General features: G+C 43.0%; 1 protein-coding gene across 1 annotated transcript in view; it reads left to right on the forward strand.

Moving 5' to 3' along the window:
- Nucleotides 1–5,735: 5,735 nt before the first annotated feature.
- SPAG17 (sperm associated antigen 17) overlaps nt 5,736–17,218 on the forward strand; it is a gene marked incomplete at both ends in the record, with an annotated part of 108,802 nt that continues 97,319 nt past the window's right edge. The window contains 3 exons of the mRNA XM_082336821.1: nt 5,736–5,831; nt 14,344–14,484; nt 14,879–14,938. Coding sequence (XP_082192947.1) covers nt 5,736–5,831; nt 14,344–14,484; nt 14,879–14,938 — 297 coding nt within the window. The remainder of the gene's footprint in view (nt 5,832–14,343; nt 14,485–14,878; nt 14,939–17,218) is intronic.

Raw genomic sequence — 17,218 nt, forward strand, 5'->3', positions numbered from 1 at the left:
GGTCCAGCTTGAAGCTCGGAAATGCAGAATAAGAAAAGCTTGTGAAGCAGGAATGGTGCAGGTGGGAAAGAAAGAAGCATAGGATGCTGCTCTGGTCTGAGGTAAGGGGACTATTCGTTAGACTTCAGGTTTACGGAAGAGTAAAGGATTTAGTGGATGATAGGGTAAGGCATGACAGGGGTTTGGGATACAGTCCTAGGACTGGGAAATTTAATCGTGGCTGTTCTATAAAGCAGATTTTAGGCACAAGTATGACCAAAAGAGACAGGTGCCAAATTAGGGCAGGAAATAGCCATTACTCCATGTACTTCTTTCTAAAACCTCCTCATTGACTTAGATCTACTGGGGAACGTATGTGCTCAGAGAAACAGATGAGAAAGAAAGAAAGAAAGTTGAAGCAACAGTTTCCGAACAGCATATATTGTTGCAATTTAGTTATTCTGCAACTAGACGTTACCCTCAGAAAATTCAGTTAAAAACCATCAAAGTGCAAGTGCACAGAATTAGGATACCAAGGCCAAAGAATTATGGATCTAGCCATTTAATTACTCCAATTCCAGTTCCGATTGCATGTATTTTTACAAATAATCTCTTCTCCTTTCAAAAATAAGCAAACCCACCACGTTTTTCCACTACTTACCATCAATATTTTCAGTGCAAACTCTGGCATACACCTCAGGGCTGTTTACCCTCCACGGTGTTAATGTTTGTTTTTAACAGATTAGAAACATTTTTATTTTTGCACCAGTAACGGTATAGTGTTTCAAATTCCACTTATTTAGACGTTGCTTTGTTTGGCTGTTGAGAAAGGTTGGTGGTTAGTGCCCAGCACTACTGTGTAGGACTCCCTGGCTTGCTGGTGGCGGGAGGGAGGCATGCTCCAGAAGCAGATCCACACGGAGGAACCCCCCGCCCTTAGGGACACCGCTCCTGTTGTGCCAGAAGAAAGCGGGCAACGATACAGGATTTGAAAGTGCAGGAGGATGGGCTGAGGCTGGGGAGCTTGGCTTTCCGCAAGGGTGGGAACATGTTTTCTTTGGGTTCATTTCTTTAGGGAGAAGAATAAAACCTTGTGATCTGTTTTGGAAAGGGGCAGGAATAAAGCCCAAGATATCTGAAATCAGACTTTTTTGCTGACTGGCAGCACTGAACTGCTTCCAAATTTCAGTTACCTAGAGACAGTAGAACTACAAGACCAAATGCAGAGGGAGTCTTTCTTTAAAGACAGTGTTGCACAGCATCCAGCTGGAATTTGGCAGTCGTTTTACTGACAGATGATAATGGATTTCATTTTGAGCTTTGCCAGGAATCCTTACCCCTTTGGCTATAGAGAGGAAAAAGCATTCTCCTCGCACATGCATGCACGTGGGAGAGAGCAGACTACCAAAGCATCTTTTCTGAAATTAAATGCAGGGCCTTGTAAGTTTGGCGGTTTTTTTCCCTCCAGTAAAACAAAGTTGGTGGATACTCTTAAATGTAAACTTATTTGTATGTATAAAGGAAGTTTGATCTGTTATGCGTGTTATGCTTGTACATATTTGTAACTCAGCTTGACGGGAGATACTTGAGTGAAGAAAAAACAATGACTGGCGAGGCCAACACTAAATGCTAGAGCCGGAGGGAGAAGGGAATATCTACAACTTACTTTGGTTTTGGCCACATTATTGGACAAATAGGCTTACACAGGTTAGGCCTATTGCTTTGTGCATCTATCCGAGGGCAGGCCTTGCCATGGGGCGGATGAACTCAACTGAATGGTATTGTCTTTACAATTTAGCTGCTCCCTTACTCTCTAACCATCCCTGCGTGTTCTCACAGTTCTGCAAGCATCTAGCAACCTTTATCTTATTAGGAAGACTCATTACAATCCAAGGAGGAGAGTTTATTTTATTGTTTCATTATGGCTAGAACTCAGTCTAATTCAGAAATGATTGACCTTTTGCGCTGATTATAAGCGCACCATGCCACATTCAGAAGGGGAGTGCATTGATATATTTACACTCAGCTTAACCTTTGTCCCTTTCAGGGCATGTGCACTTGTAATTTACTGATGTAGAAATAAGCTTTCTAGATCCTAAAGCCAAGACAGATATTTGGTCCACATCCACAAGGCCAATGCAGTCCATGTGGGAAGATTTCATGCAAATTATTTAAGCGAATTTAGAGACTGAGAAATAAATTATAAGGAATCATTTGGTGGCCAGAGCAGCAACTGTAGGCAAAGAACTCCTGCATCCAGCTTGGTACGTGAGAGTTCAGGGAGGCTGTGGGAACACATGCCAGAGCTGCCAAATCTGCATAACTTGTGAGACGGCTGCGTCCTGGGAGGCTGCAACTGTCAAGCAAAAGCTGTCCCCAGCCCAGATGCTACAGTGCCATGAAACTGGGAAGGAAAGCAAAATGAGTTTTATGTTCTTCCCCCTCTTCCTCTGTGAGGGAAAAAGGATTGGACAGTGTTCTCTTAAAAAAAAAATAAAGTACACTTTTTTTTTTTTTTAATACCTTTCTTCTTCTTTTAAAAATACAAGGAATACGAAAGACTGTTTTCCTTAGCAGTGCTGAAGGCCATGTTAGCTGTTCTAGACACCCTTCTGGAAAGTTTTCTAAAACGGAAACAGCTTTCTGAAGCCATAATTCAGGAAGCCTCCCCATTTAAGAAACATTTAAATCTTAGGAAAGCAATATAAAGCAATTAAGTGTGTTCTTAAGGACTCAAGCAAAGAGGACTCTTTGCTCCCTTCTCAACTGAAGGCGAGAAGTTGATGGCTCTTACTGAAAAGATCATCTTTTCCAAATATTTGTCAAGCATTTAAAATAAGCATTTAAAAAAAAAGCAAGCACGATTAAAATTAATTCCCCTCTCAGTCAATCCGGCTTTAATTATTTAAGATCCAAAACTTTTACTAGTTCTTTAGTCAACCGTAGTCTTTCAGGAAATATCAAGTAGAGAAGACATGACTTTTACAACTAGTAATGCCTTTCCACTCCCCACAGTTTACTGGAGAACAAGTAAGTGCAAATGTTCTTTAAGTCACCCTAAAATAAAAGGCAATGTTTCTTCTTCCTGAAGGAGGTAAAGAGTATACCTAATTTCTAAATGGTCCTTCTATACTATTATTATTTAAAGCGTGGGCACAGGAACATGATATTGTGTCTAGCTGCTCCGCAGTATTAACCATGCACGCTTTCCTACCCTGCTGTGTAAATTCAGAATACACAGGGTCGTTAGCCCCTCTCCCAGGGAAAGGCAAGCTACCTTCTGTTTACACAGAGTAGTATTCAGAATCAGAAGTATATTGTAAATTCACAGCTTTGCTTACTCCACTCTCATTTGTTCATGTATTCACACACTATGTTTTCTAATAAGCCAGAAAATAAAAGGCTGACTTTATGCTTCTTAGCTTGCCACTCTCCCTGAAAATCTCACCATAAATATTCTTGTCATTCGCAAAGTCATCCCCCATTCGCCCATTCGCTCTTGCACTAACGGCAGACCCAGTTTCACTGCATGGAAACGTCAGGCTTACATGTGCGCATCCCTTTTTTGTGCAGAAGGTAGCCCAAGCAGTGTATTGTCTCTCTGGAGCCTTAATTTGCCTATTCTTCTCATCTGTGGCTTATCAGTACAGTTGAATTACACTCACTTTTTGGAATACAAGTTTTAAGATTGCGGCAACATCATCTTTTAGTTCTCAGGAGGAAGCTGGAGGTTTTCAGATGGCCCAGAGACAACTCGGTGCTCTGTAGTCCAGACCATTTGGAGGAAACAAAGGCTGTAGTTTCCCAATATTTTTTGTCTCTTTTGTCTGTCGGAGGATTTAACCAAGAGGGTTTCAGGGATCTGGTTTACAGCTTGGCCCACGAGGATCTTTGGCAGCACAACCACATGGACAGGGACGAGCAGCTAAACAGGAGACGTCTTCAGCTGACTTTGCTACCGGAGTCCCTATTTCAGAACTATACGCTAGGGCCCTTTGTGATAGCGTATAAATACAGTTTCTTTCTCTCCTTTGTTCGGGAGAGTGGTGGAGGTAATTTCAAATGAACTGGTATAAGCTCCCAGTGAGCGGCTGTCCTACTTCAGCTTGACTCGCTATCTGCTACAGCATCCAACAACAATAAACAGCAAGTTATCTAGATGCGTTTACTAAGACGGTAAGCAGCAGAACAAAACAATCTCCTTCAAATAATCGTTATTCATCCAAGCAAACACAGGCCAGTCCATTGTTCACCCAGCTACTGTTCATGTTCTCAGGGCTGTCTGTAGGCTGACATAAGTCTTGCTGGTTTTTAACGTTCCTAACGACCCTGGGCATACAGATCCAGGTGTGAGCATAATGAAGCAGTCGTCATCTCCCACGGACATCACGGCAGCGCGTATTTCCAGCCATACCATCAGCACCTGGGTGCACAACCCTCTCCCGTTGGTCCTCCTGAAGCTTATATCCAGCCCTGAAAACTGAGCCATGAAAAATCAGAAGGGTGGCTCATAATTGGGACATTTGGCACCATTTTCTGTGCATTCTGCCCCATGCCTCTGTCCTGTTCCGCTGCATCGACGGCCGATCCGGTCCCGTCCCTCCTTCCCGTACTCTCTCACTGCACCTCAGCAGGCACTGGCTGCATATCCAAGACTTTAATGAAGAACAAGGGTATGGTGGGAATGTCACACTGCTTGCTTCTGTGAACAATTGAAGCCTGATTTTTTTCTGTACAACAAAAGAAAACCTCAAAAAGAGAAAAATGGCCACCAGCCAAGAAACGGGGTGGGGGAAAATGTTTATGGATGTTGGCAAACCTACTGTGCAGCTTTCCCATGTTATAAACTACATCACTGTCTGCAAACCCTGGGGAAGATACCCTTCTGCAAACGAAGATGATATGAGACTCGCCTGTTACATCCCCTATGAACCTAAATTCCTACTTCTCCACTAAAACCCTGTAATTAAAGGTGTTTTATTCAGCGCATACACTAGGTCGGTATCATCCCGGAGTGAAATTCTGATTCAAGCAATAACGTGCTGCACAGCAGAGCTTTTAAGGCTCGGACGAAATTAAAGCTTTGGAGGCTCTGAACAGCCCTGGTCGGTATGAGGCGGGGGGGAAGGGCGGCATGTGGTTTGGGATATTTTCACCAAATGTTAAATCACACAGAATATTTCACTTGTCTCCAGTGTGAGATCACGACGTGACTCCTCTGTAATGAATTCTTTATCTTGGCAGCCCTCCTGCTTTCTTCCAACTGTGCCTCCCTCTCCCGCTCCGGTCCCAGCGCCGTAACATATGGCAGCGCTCGGGGAGCGATGGCGGCCTGGGCGCGGGCCCGGCCGCCCACACCCGCGCTCCCTCAGCCCCCAGCCCCGCCGCCTCGGCCCCCTCCTCCGCCCGCCCGGGCACGCCGCGGGCCGCGGGCGGCTTGGCTGCGGGCCGCCCGCTGGATGCCGGGCTCCGTGCGCCCCTTCGGATGTCACGTTTGCCTCGGCGGCCAGGGGACGGCGCGGGCCACCGCCGTCGCCCCTGAAGGGCCCCAGCCCTTCCCGCGCAGCCCCGGCGAAGCCTCTCCTTCGCGCGGCCCTGGGGGGCGAAGCGGCTGGCGCAGAGCAGAGCTCCCGCCCGAGCCCCGCGGGCGGCGGGCACGCGCCTCGCGGACCGCCCGCCGCCGCCGCCGCCGCCCCGGAAGGCGCCGCCCCGCAGGAGCCGGTCGCCAGGGCGACGCTTGGGGCTTGCCCGTCGCCATGGGCCCGAAGCAGCCCAAGACCGGCGGGGTCGCCTCGACGGGGGCCGCGGCCAACAGCTGGGAAGCCGCGCTGGTGTCCGCCCGCCTCCAGGAGGTGAAGGGCGGCCGCGGGGCCGGGCGGGGCCGCCCCGGGGGCTGGGGCCGCGGGGAGCGGGCCCGGGCGGCCCTCGGTGCTCCTCCGGGCGGGCTGCGGCCGCGCCGCTGCCGGGGCCGCCCCGGGCCGGGCCCCGAGTCCCCCCGGCGGGTGCCTGGCCTTCCCCTCCGCGGCGCTTTCCTTTCTGGGGCTCCGGGTGCCAGGTTTCGGCTCGGAGTGAACTTTTTATAAACTGCTGAAGAAGGAGGCGTGATGGAGGTGCTGACACAGCATTAACTGTAGCGTTGAAAATGTGAGGCTGTAATTTTCCTGCTTGAGTGTGTGCAGCTAAAAGGCGTTTTCCCCCCCTTCCCTTCTTTTACAGCGTGTGAGGATCTAAAGGCATATTTGGGTTTCCAGGTTCTAAGTAAGCAATGTAATTCTAATAAATCTTGACTTGCAAGAGAGAATTTGGTTTCAAAGTAGCAGAGTAGTTCAGCAAACAATAATATTTACCTAGCATGTGTTTATCTAGCGCTGCTTCTGCAAGTGAGACAAATGACTTCCACGGCTTGCATGTTGGGCGCGTTCCTGTTGTGCCCTGTTAAAAACCCAGGTGTTTGTTGTTGTTGCTGCTGTGTTTGGGTTGGTTGTTTTTAACATGTCAGCAGTTCTGGTTAAGTATGAGGACTTTTGAATGCAGGCGAAGGCTTTTAAACTGGCTAATCAGTTTTCCCGAAAATGCCGCAGGTGTCCAAAAATCTTTTAAATACTTACTTGCTTTTACTTTTATTTGGCAGTAACCATATAGTACAAGTTCAGCCAAACAAAATCACTTTTTGAAGTAAGCTGCTCAGCTAAGGCTGTCGTTTCTGATTTCTCCGTAGAACGTAGAGTTTTTCAGTAGAGTTCAAAGGCGCCCGAGCCCTTTCTGGCTGGTGACTCTCACCCCTGCGCTAGGAGAACCTCCCCGGAGCACGGGAAGGGGCTGGAGGTTCGGTCTCCGTCACCTACTCCGTTCCTGACCTTTCTCCCAAGCTTACAGCAAGGTGCCAAGTAGTGATTTATTTATTTTTTTCTTTACGGTGGTGTTTATTGTGGTTGTGGATATTGTCCAGTGAGTTCACTGAACAAAGTGCTTTGTTTACGCTGCTGTTTCTACATGTAATTTACTACGTTTGTTAAATGCAAACCGTTGTATTGAAGTATTTTAAAAGGTAGGAAAGAAAATGCTCAAAACTTACGAAATGCCAGAATTAGGATTCTTCAGGACCACACATTGAGGCAGACGGAAAGAAATGTTGAATACGTTCACTGAATGGGGTAAGAATTCTGTAGGAAAAAATACCCGATCACCTAATTAAAGGTTATCATAATGCCTGTACCCATGGGGGCTGAATTAAGATTCCTTGGTGCCTTAATTCTGGTATTGTCCAACTGTTTTCTGTTCCAGTTAAGCCAATTCCACTTTCTCGGGCTCACTGTTAGCAGGCAGAGCCTTGGGAACATGGGAAAAACTGTCTCCCTGCTGCGGTCAGCTTGAACTCAGGCTCCTGCGATGCTGGGCAGCCGCTGAAATTTCTTATTGCAGGAAAATTCTTATTCAGCTCTTACAGTCATGGGCAGGAGTGCAAAACTGTCAAATGCAAACAAATCTCTTCTGAGCATGTGTGAATCAAGATTCGTCAAGTACAGCCAAATATATATACATAGTATACATAATGTAAATAAACGTGCTCTGTAAAAGAACATCTTTGACACAAGTGTGGCTGTGCTGCCAAATTTTAGTTCCTTCCTCTCGCACACGGAGGGAATTGAATATCTTAATTACTTAATCACATAGGGTTTTTTATTAAAGGGTAAAAATGATTTTTAAAAATCAAATGTCATTCTGCAAATAGTCTAACCACACTATCCTTCCCCCCTCTCCCCAACCCCAGTAATCTCATAGCGTACAAGATTTAAACTCGAATATATAATGGTCAGGAGCGGAAAGCAGCCTGTAAAAGAGAGTGCTGAGCACCTGTAATTGTGGGTGTCACCAGACACGCTGCACAAAATTGTTCCCTACTCTTCCTCAGTATGGTACGTGATACACCCTGTGAATCTGAAATGATTTGGGAGATGACAGGAACTCGTATCGCTTAAATACATTTATCTCCTGGTAATTCATGTCTAATGAATTTTAAAATCTTTTACTTGTATCAATTCAGAGAATATTCTTTCCCTTTAGTGGAGTCAAAGGGAATTTACCAGAACTGGTTTTAAATTGTACCAGATAGACTGAGCAATGAAATTTCACATTTTAATGTGTGTTTATGGCTTACAATATTTTATTAGTCTGATCTATGAAAAGGAGTCATTTTACCGGTGCTGTTAAGATTTTATGGATGGGTATGCTAACTAAAATATGATTTAAATGGTATTTACTAACCAAATAATTGCTTTTACTAAACGCACTGTGAAAACTGGCAAACAGACAACGTAAAAACATGTACAGAGGAAATATGGAATTTTCATTACAGTTTATATACATCTTTTTTTGTTTCTAATGTGCTACACAGAAGAACATGGAGCTGCAAGTTGTATTTCCCTTCAGATATTTGTCAAGACATTTTGATTGGGTTTGCTGCAGAATTAAATTACAAAATATAAATTAAGATTCTTAGTTTTAAACTGTGCACGCTTTAAGTAGTTAAAGGGCAATATTTGCTAAGTGAAAGGTGAATTCTGGGCAAATACAGCCCTTAACAATTGAAATAATTGTAATCTATTATATCTTCTTCTTAACTAGTAAAGCTAAGCATAGCAACTGGAAGCCACCTTCTGCTCTGACGTTCCGTCTGTATGGTTTCTCTCATTTTATTGGCATTTTAGGCCCTGAAAATTGGCCTGAAATTAAAGCTTGTAAAACCGTTTAAAGTGTTCTGAATAGGATGGCCCCACTTTTGGTTACTATTCATACTGCTTCCTCTTCAGAGAGGAATTAGCATTCAATGGAGTTTTGGTACTCTCTCACCTGCCCAGATTATACAGCAAAAGCTCAGGCTCTTAAAACCAGAACCCATTAGTAAACAGGGGCGTGTGTCAGTCGGCAGATAAGGCAGGTGGACTTGCGGATTTCTCAGCAGGGATGCTCTACGCAGGCACTATGTTAGGGCTACAAAATTGCTGATGGGCAACCTTTCCCGGTAATGCCAGCTGTATTGACTGATTTACAAGCTCTCTTGTTGTTGAAAGCAATGGATGCGAGAGGTAACATCACCCTAAGTGTTCATAAATCACTAATAAATCTCATTATTTCTGAGGCATTATGTAAAAATCAGGAGATTAAAGAACTCTGGCTGTTTGGTGCTGAAGTGTTTGGAGTTTAAGTTTTCAAATGTTTCTCTTCAGCCATTACAGTTAAATTTGAAATTGTGCTGTAATGAAATGAACCTACTAGTTGTGGCCCAAAGAGGGGGGAAAAAAAAAAACCTAAACAACAACAACAAAAAAAACCATTAAATACCACAAGAATAAATGATGATGCAAAATGAGAGATACTCAGATTGCCTGGAAAGGGGGCGGGGTGAGGTGGCTGCTCGATGCTTTTCCTGGCCAAAGAGATCTAGAGACTGGTACTGCAAAAATAAGCAACATAGCTGACTTCTTCAAATGTCTGCTCTAGAACAGCTGCCCTTTTCTGTCTAGGAAATGAAGCAGAGAAAACAAGACACGTTTAAAAAAGAAACAAAATTTTGTGAGCTACATCTGCTTTTTTCCTCAATGTGAATTGAAGTTAGAGATTTTTTTTTAACATACCTATGCTATTCCAATAATACTGTGACAAAGAAGTAGGCTATATTGTACTGGTTTTTAACAGTTGGAAAAAAAAATCACATTACAGGGTGACACGGTGGAGGCTTGAGAACAAAATCAGGAGATGATGAGATACCTTCTGTCTTTTGTGAAAACAAGGATTTTGGAAAACTCCTAGCTGCTTAGACGGAGCTTTCAGAGTTAGGTAGACATTGCTAGGACTGGAGCCCCTTCACCTGAGGGACATACAAGCTTCCCCCATAGATGGTTATTTCCAACACTGAGAGAGAAGTTGGTGCATGTCAACTCTTGACATGGCCGATAGTTTTGGAAGGGGTTGGGGACAGTGTCATCGGGGACAATGGTTGTCACTGGAGGTTTTCCAGGGAGAGTGGTCTGGCCGCCCCTTAACTGGAGCTTGTTTCAGATCGTTTAAGGAGTATTCAGTTGCCAATCCCACATTTCCAGCTTTGGTTTTTTTCATTCGTGTTTCAATCAGTGTTGTTGGTTCTGTGGGCTACCTACTCTCCGCATTTTGGTCGTCGTCGTTCACAGTACGTCGTGCTGGCATTATACTCTCAATGGCAGCCTTCCTAGACTGTTTCCGTGCTTCTCCAGTAGTTAGTTTTATGGCTTTCTCTATCCTGTTCTTTAAGCTGGGAACCTCATTTGAGGTAGCCTTAGGGTCACTAATCTATCTTCTTTCAGATCCTTTCTCAGGTCTCACTTCTACAATAACATTTGAAAGAATTAAACTCAGTAGAGGACCAGTTGTATATTGAGGGAGAAAATGTTTTTAAAGTAACCATATACATTTTACTACTTTTCCTTCTCATTTTTATGTTGTGATTTTAGGTGGTGAGCTGTAGAAGCAGCGTCTGTTTCTTCTCTTCCTTTCAGTGCCTTGAACATTAAGGATACTGTTACAGTATTGATAATATAAGGGCAATATTGCAAAAGTAATAGATTTTTAAGGTCAGAAAAGAGCGTAGTCAATTAAACACCTTTAAACTATGTATTAACGCCACACATTCGTGGTCATTATTGACTTCAGTTGCTGTTCTCAAAGTTTAGCTTTTCTGAAAAATGATCTTTGAGGGCTTCAAAACTGGTCAGTCTGGAAATAGATGACATGCTATTAGTGACTCTGAGAATTCTGGATCATTATTCCCTGTTGAAGTGTTTGTAGCCATTTCTGGTATTTAACTAGCTCCAATTCCCAGGTATTGCACCTTTTTTACAAAAGGATCATTTTTTTCTTCATTTTGCAGCTAGGGAGGTATGGGCTATCTCTAATACTGTTTAAATTTTTACGCAAAAGGCCTTATATCAAGTTGCATATACTTCTGTAGAATTAAATTAGGTGAGCTTATAATTTTCCCTACCAGTTATCTTGTAGAGGATCATTCCATGTATTTTATTTTTAGTATATTAGCCAGTGTTTTGCCCATGCTGTGAGTATTCTCATAGCTGTTCTGTGGAGAAGCTTTAGCAGCTTGTTTCTTTGAAGCGGAGAATTTAGGAGGGGAGGAGATGCACCACACTTATGCCAAGGGTGTGCCTTTTGCTGAGGGCATACCTCTTTCTGAGAATGTTTGTGTTTGAGTAAATCCTAAGTTTTTTTAAAAATTCATTTTTCACAAGGAGGACTTACCCTGATGTTTTGCTTTGGTGCTTTGTTACGGGCTGCTGTGAAGGTGGGCACCGCAGTGGAAATCGGGAAAATTCTCTCTCCGTTGCTTTTAGTGCCTTCCCAGGGAACGCACAAGTACTGGGAAGGAGAAAGTCTTGTTGCTCAAGCATAACTCTGAAAGTGCCTGGGAAGTATGAGAGGGGCTAGAGAATAAGGATTTGGAGAAGGAATCTGAGGCTGGAGAAAGCTGGAAGTGGGATCAGATAATGAAACTAGGGACTAGCTGGACAAGGAGACTGAGGACGAGAGCAAGTAATGGATGTGGGAAGCATTAGGAGAAGTGGTGGAACCTGGGTGAGGAACAGCAAGTGGAAATGGAAGGAGAAGTGAGCTAGGGACAGTTGTGACCAAGGGGTGGAAAGATCAAGAAGAGACAGGACTGTAAGGAAGACAGGTTTCACAGACGTTGTTGTTGCAGGACGATGTTAATCAGTGCTAAGCAGGTGTAATTTGTGGGCACCAAGACACTGGCATGTTTTAAGGAGGAACTGAAGAAGGCATAAGGCAGAGGTTTGAGGACTCTCTGATGGAGATTTCTTTGCGTACCTGAAGAACGGCAGAAGTTGTGAGAGCAGGCTCTGCATTTCTGCTGGACCATGCTTCCCCTAGCATCTAGGGTAGAACCTGACATTCCTCAGTCTTGCTCTTCTTGTGCTGTCAGCATCTGTCTGTGAGACTGACTGAGCCTCGTTCCCCTCTTTTGGTGGTCCTCACTGAAGAGGACAGCGTAGCGGTATCAGTCGCTCCTTTAGCTCGCGTTGCAGGCGGATGGTTGTTCTAAAGGCCCCGTCCCTGCTGGCGAGCCCTGGGAACACCAGGGTACTGCCACACGAAGGCATTTCGGTCTCAATTCTAAAAGCCCAGAAAATTACGCGTTGGCACACAAGTATGGACATCTAAATGCTCTCTCTTCAAAGAATGGTAAAGCTTTTGCGTCCAGCTCTTGGCAGCTATACAATGACAACTCTAACTTGAATTCAGATTAACTGCAACTCCTGTGCACATGTTTTGACGATAATACTGGAATACCTAGCTCTTTCATAGCGCTGTGCACCTGTAGCTCTCTTGGCTACTTTAGGCAGGAGGAGGTATTGGCCTCCATCCTCCCCGCCAACTAGAAAGGGCAAAAAGAAATTGCGTGTGCTTGGTGCAGTCCCCACACAGGCCATTGCTGCTGCCGCTTCTCCAGCGAGCGGTGCCCGCTGTCCCAGCGCAACTGGGCACTCTCCGCTCGTCGTGTTTGCATGCTCCTAGAGCATCAGTGATATGCTTGCACTCTCCTGCATTTTTGAATTTTAAAAACTTCAGGTTTATTTTGTGCTGCTATAAAAGCTCAAGGAATTTTTTGATGTGTGGAACTGTAGGGGCCCTTCTGGATTAGGTGTTTGCTCTGTAGCTACTTGCAGTTTCAGAAGACTGCACTTAGTGACCCAGGTGATCTTTCCATCTTTTTTTTGTTTCTCTGAATATTCTGTGGTTTAAAAAATGGGGCATGTATGTATCATCACATCGTGCCATATTCATGTGATGTTATCCTTTGTTACCTGAAGAGTATGACAAACTGTTTCCCTCCATGCAAGCATTTACTAGTTTGAAACTTATGTCAGCTCTTGCTTTATCCCATCCCAAGTCATCAGTTACTCAAATTGCAAATGTTTAGGTAGGCTTTTTTTCAACTAAGGGAAGGAACAAATGAGGAAGGGTGCAGTAAAACTGGAAAAAGAAACTTCTCCTTTTACTGTTTACATCTAACTTTTTTTTTGGAATGGTCCTTTCCCTCACTTTACCGTCCACTCGCGTTTTGTTCCTCTTTTCCACAAGCACTTTGTACATAATATACACGTATGATAATGTTTCCATCAAAATCCTGAAGTTACCACCCTCTCTTAAATTTGTCTTTAAAATCTTTCCCTGCTATGATACACGCTGGTCCGGTATGTGACTCTGCTTGGCCTGGTCCTGGTTAGCGTGACAATGTCTTGGGACCACCTTGATCTTACTGAAGCTCTTTTAATATTTACCTTTATTCAGCTTTATTGATATCCTTGCAGTTTACACATGCAGATGTTCAATCAAAAAAAAATTTGGTGATTCCTGAGGAGCGTACAGCACAACCGTTGGAAGCACGTGCAGTTCAGGTGCCACTGATGCTGGTAGCGAATACTCTGGGGTGAGATGTAGATGTGCTGGAGAGAGCCACTCGCCTTGTGAAAGGGATTCTGGTTAAAGCAGAACAAATGGAAAAGAAGAGTAACGAGTAAAAGTTGCTTAGATGACATCGTTTTGAGGGTTCTGTGGATGCATATCACTAAATAACATGTTCCAGTCTTCTCTTGTTCTGCATTTCTTTAATGCTGAAATCAGATTTTTTTCCCATAAAAATATGCGTATTTTACTGCAAGTGTTTGAAAACTACTAGTGTTTTTCATTTGTGAGTATTGTAGTGAAATATAACTTGCCATTGATAAATAATTTTTCTTAGTCCAGAATACTTAGTGAAACCGTGTAAGAACCATGGTATGCATAAATATACCCTTATAAAACATCATACAAATAGTGCTACCATTTTCAGAAAATAGTATCTGGGCATTATCTAATTCCCGGGATGAGGGAGCTGAAATTTGTTTATTTTTTTCTACAGCAAATAATCACAATAATAGATATATTCAGTGACAATAATACATATATTCAAAAGTCACTTCTTGTTTGCTTACTGAACTGTCAAACCTGCAAATGACATTTAAAGGTTACTTTATCTGTGTGTGGTGCTAATGCCGCGTTTGCCTGGGGGAGGTTTGCAGAGGTTGTTAGTAGGCATTTGTGTTTTCCGTAGCATAATGCTGCCACCTGATGGCAGAAAGAATTGCGACAAAATAGTATGTGCTTTGTATACAGTTTATTTCAGTGTGATTAATACAGTGATGTTGAATATGTCTCAAAGGGAATAGCCATCTCTACGGGCTTATTCCTTAGAACTGCAGAGAAGCGCCTTTGTTTGCTTGTGTTTTAATACCTTAAAGATTTTGTTTTGGACCGTAGGATGACTGGAAGCCTAGCATCGCTTTCGTTGTGGGGACCAAACCTGAGGATGAAATCCACACCAAGGCCCTGTCTCTTGCTGTGCGGGTGCCGCAGCGGAAGCTCTTCAGCGTGGTAACGCGGGAAGACGTTTTCAGACAGGTATTCCCAGAATGGGACTTTTAACAACAAACCAAACCCTAGATCTCACTTCTAGATATGAACTTCTTTGGTCTGTGGTAACTGTAAGTTTTGTGTTCAATTGGATTACTCTGTGGAAGTTTTAAAAATTACACTAATTCATAGGAGTTAAAAATGGAAAAAGAGAAGCTTACTGTATAAGCTGCTCTGCTCCCTGTGGGTAGTGAGGTTTTGCTACAGACTTTTCTTCAAGATGCTGATCACAAAAGTTCCGTCCCTAAGGTACAAGTGTAGCTTAAGATGATTCCTCGCTATTTTGGAGTGAGAGTGTAGTGTTTTCAAAAGGGAATAACGAGTAAAATGATTTGCGTAAACTTAAAATCTTCTCACAGTAGAATGCTTTGTTTCCTTGCAGATCAGAGAATCTGGGAATCAAAAGGGAAAAAAGGTTAAGGATCTGCCTATGTACTATGAGGTAGGTTAAAACACGTTTTGCAGAGCCTGTGCTGTTTTACACTGAGGTAAATACAGCTGTGTCATTGTGTTGTGCATGCCTGAGTAAAGGCAAATCTGTTGGATGTAGCTGGTAAAAACGCTCAACCATCTAGATGCTTAAACTGCTTTCTTTTGGTGATACCAACAGTGTTCTGTTGGACTAGGTGAGTGAGGATCAAGATGGCTTTTTAGGGGTATGAAATTTATTATGTTAAATTATGTTATGTGGTTGTATTTTGATGGTGGTGTCACAAATTACAGAAAAACGATTCGACTCTACTCTCCCAGATGTTCCCAGTAATTTAGACTTATACCTTCATTTATGGGAGTGAAGTCCCATAAGTGAAACACCATCTCTGTGTGCTAGTATCCATTATAATCTCAGTTTGATGTTAAATTCTAAGCTGGTTCCTCTAGTGGGGTATGTCAGCGGGGTTAGGAATCATGCCTAGTACAAAGAGGACTTCCTTCTCCCTGCCTTGTTAATGTTTTACTTAGAGCTTGTGAGAGGTTATAAAATCCTGTGATTAATTAGAAGATTGTTTAAAATTTTCTCAGGTAGAGTTTTATGGCCCTACAGACCTGGAGCATAAAGAATTTTGGATCCCTCTAAAAAGATCTTGTTTGCATTTTAGTTCTGCAATGACTAATAAACTTTTTATGTGTCTCAGGTTTTGGTGGACCTTATAACAGGTCTTTTTAGTTGCAGCCTGTTTTTCAGTAATGCCAGACTACTATCTGAACAAGTCCCTTTGGAATTATTTACCACTGACATGACTGTGAATTTTATGCAATTAACCCTCTTCGTTTAGGACTAGCCTCCCAGGCAAAGTCACCCTTATATTACCTGGGATGTAAAACCCCGTCAGTCCTACTGACAGAAGGATTTTGAAGTCTGGCTCTAAGCAGAAGCTTTGCATGATACCTGTATTTAATTACTAAGAGCAATTTTCCTTGTGAAGTGGATACTTATTAAATTCCAGCTGTCAGTGCTGTGTCTCATTAGCTACTTACTTTACTCCTCAAAGACATTTTTTTCCTCCCCTCCTTTAACAGAGAATATAAAATGCCTGTTCTGACCTTTTGCTTGGACTCAGTTTCCGTTCTGGCTGCAGCAAATTAAAAGATTGATCATGTTGCCACAAGCATTAAGGTCTTGCCTCTCTGGGCAGAATTTGCTCCTGAGCGTTCATTTAAAGTCCATGTGCAGTTTGTGCATTCAGAGCTTTCACTGCAGTAAGGATAAACAAGTACGAGGTTAGCACACGACACAGGATTGTGAGATGTTCTTCTGAAAGGAGCATTTCTACCTTCACTGCATACGGTTCTCTTCTCTGTGGTAGGATTCAACACACTGGCATTTCTACAAGCGCGTATTCGTTTCTAGGAAGACTGTAAATGAGATTCCTGACGTTTAATGGGCTTTGAACATATGATGTGTACGTGTATGTGAATTTGGGACTGATGACATGCATAGGAATGTGGTTATTAATGGAATTAATAGTAACATTGTTGCCCATGTCATTGGTCTCGCACATTGCGTCTACTGAAATGCGGGGGCTTTTAATAAAGTTCAGTGCAGCAGTCAGCAGTGCCTGCTTTAAGTCAAGAAACTTTAACAAACTACTCTTGGTATATTGCAATCTAATTATCTATCATATTAAAATAATTCCTTTTGTCTATTCTAAATTATTTCCCTTCAGGTTTTCTATCATCTTACTGTGTTGTATTTCCTATCACTTTTATTGTACGAAGTGAAGAGGATCAGGGCAGGGTGTATGAATATGCAGCTAAAAGATTTCCAAATCCAAGAGAGTTAGGTGTCTAACACCTTTTCTGTCTCTTAATGGGACTCTTGATGGGAGTAGGAGTCCTGATTTGTAATTTTGTGGTAATTCCGGCACTTAATTAAGTGGTGGTAGACTGAATCTCTCATAAAGATGCCGTGGAAATTTTTTTTTTCCTTTGTATCTGGAAGGGAAAATGTTACGTTTCCTGTAAAATATCAACAGATTTTATAATAAATCAGATTAATTTATCATGTACAGTTTTTCCAACAGACAAGACCTAAACCTACAGTATGTTTGAATAAAATATATGCATTTTATAAGCAAGGTATGTATCTTTTATTGTTTGTGTACCTGTTTGTTTTGTCAACTTTCTGTTAGGGTTGGTAGTGTCATATGTAATTAAGGTGCTTTACCACTGCTAAATCTGATAGTGTTTTAGTTTCCAAACTTTGAATTTTGAAAATCTATTC

The sequence above is a fragment of the Platalea leucorodia genome, assembly GCF_965183815.1.
Source record: "Platalea leucorodia genome assembly, chromosome: 2".
In the NCBI taxonomy this organism is placed as follows: domain Eukaryota; kingdom Metazoa; phylum Chordata; class Aves; order Pelecaniformes; family Threskiornithidae; genus Platalea; species Platalea leucorodia.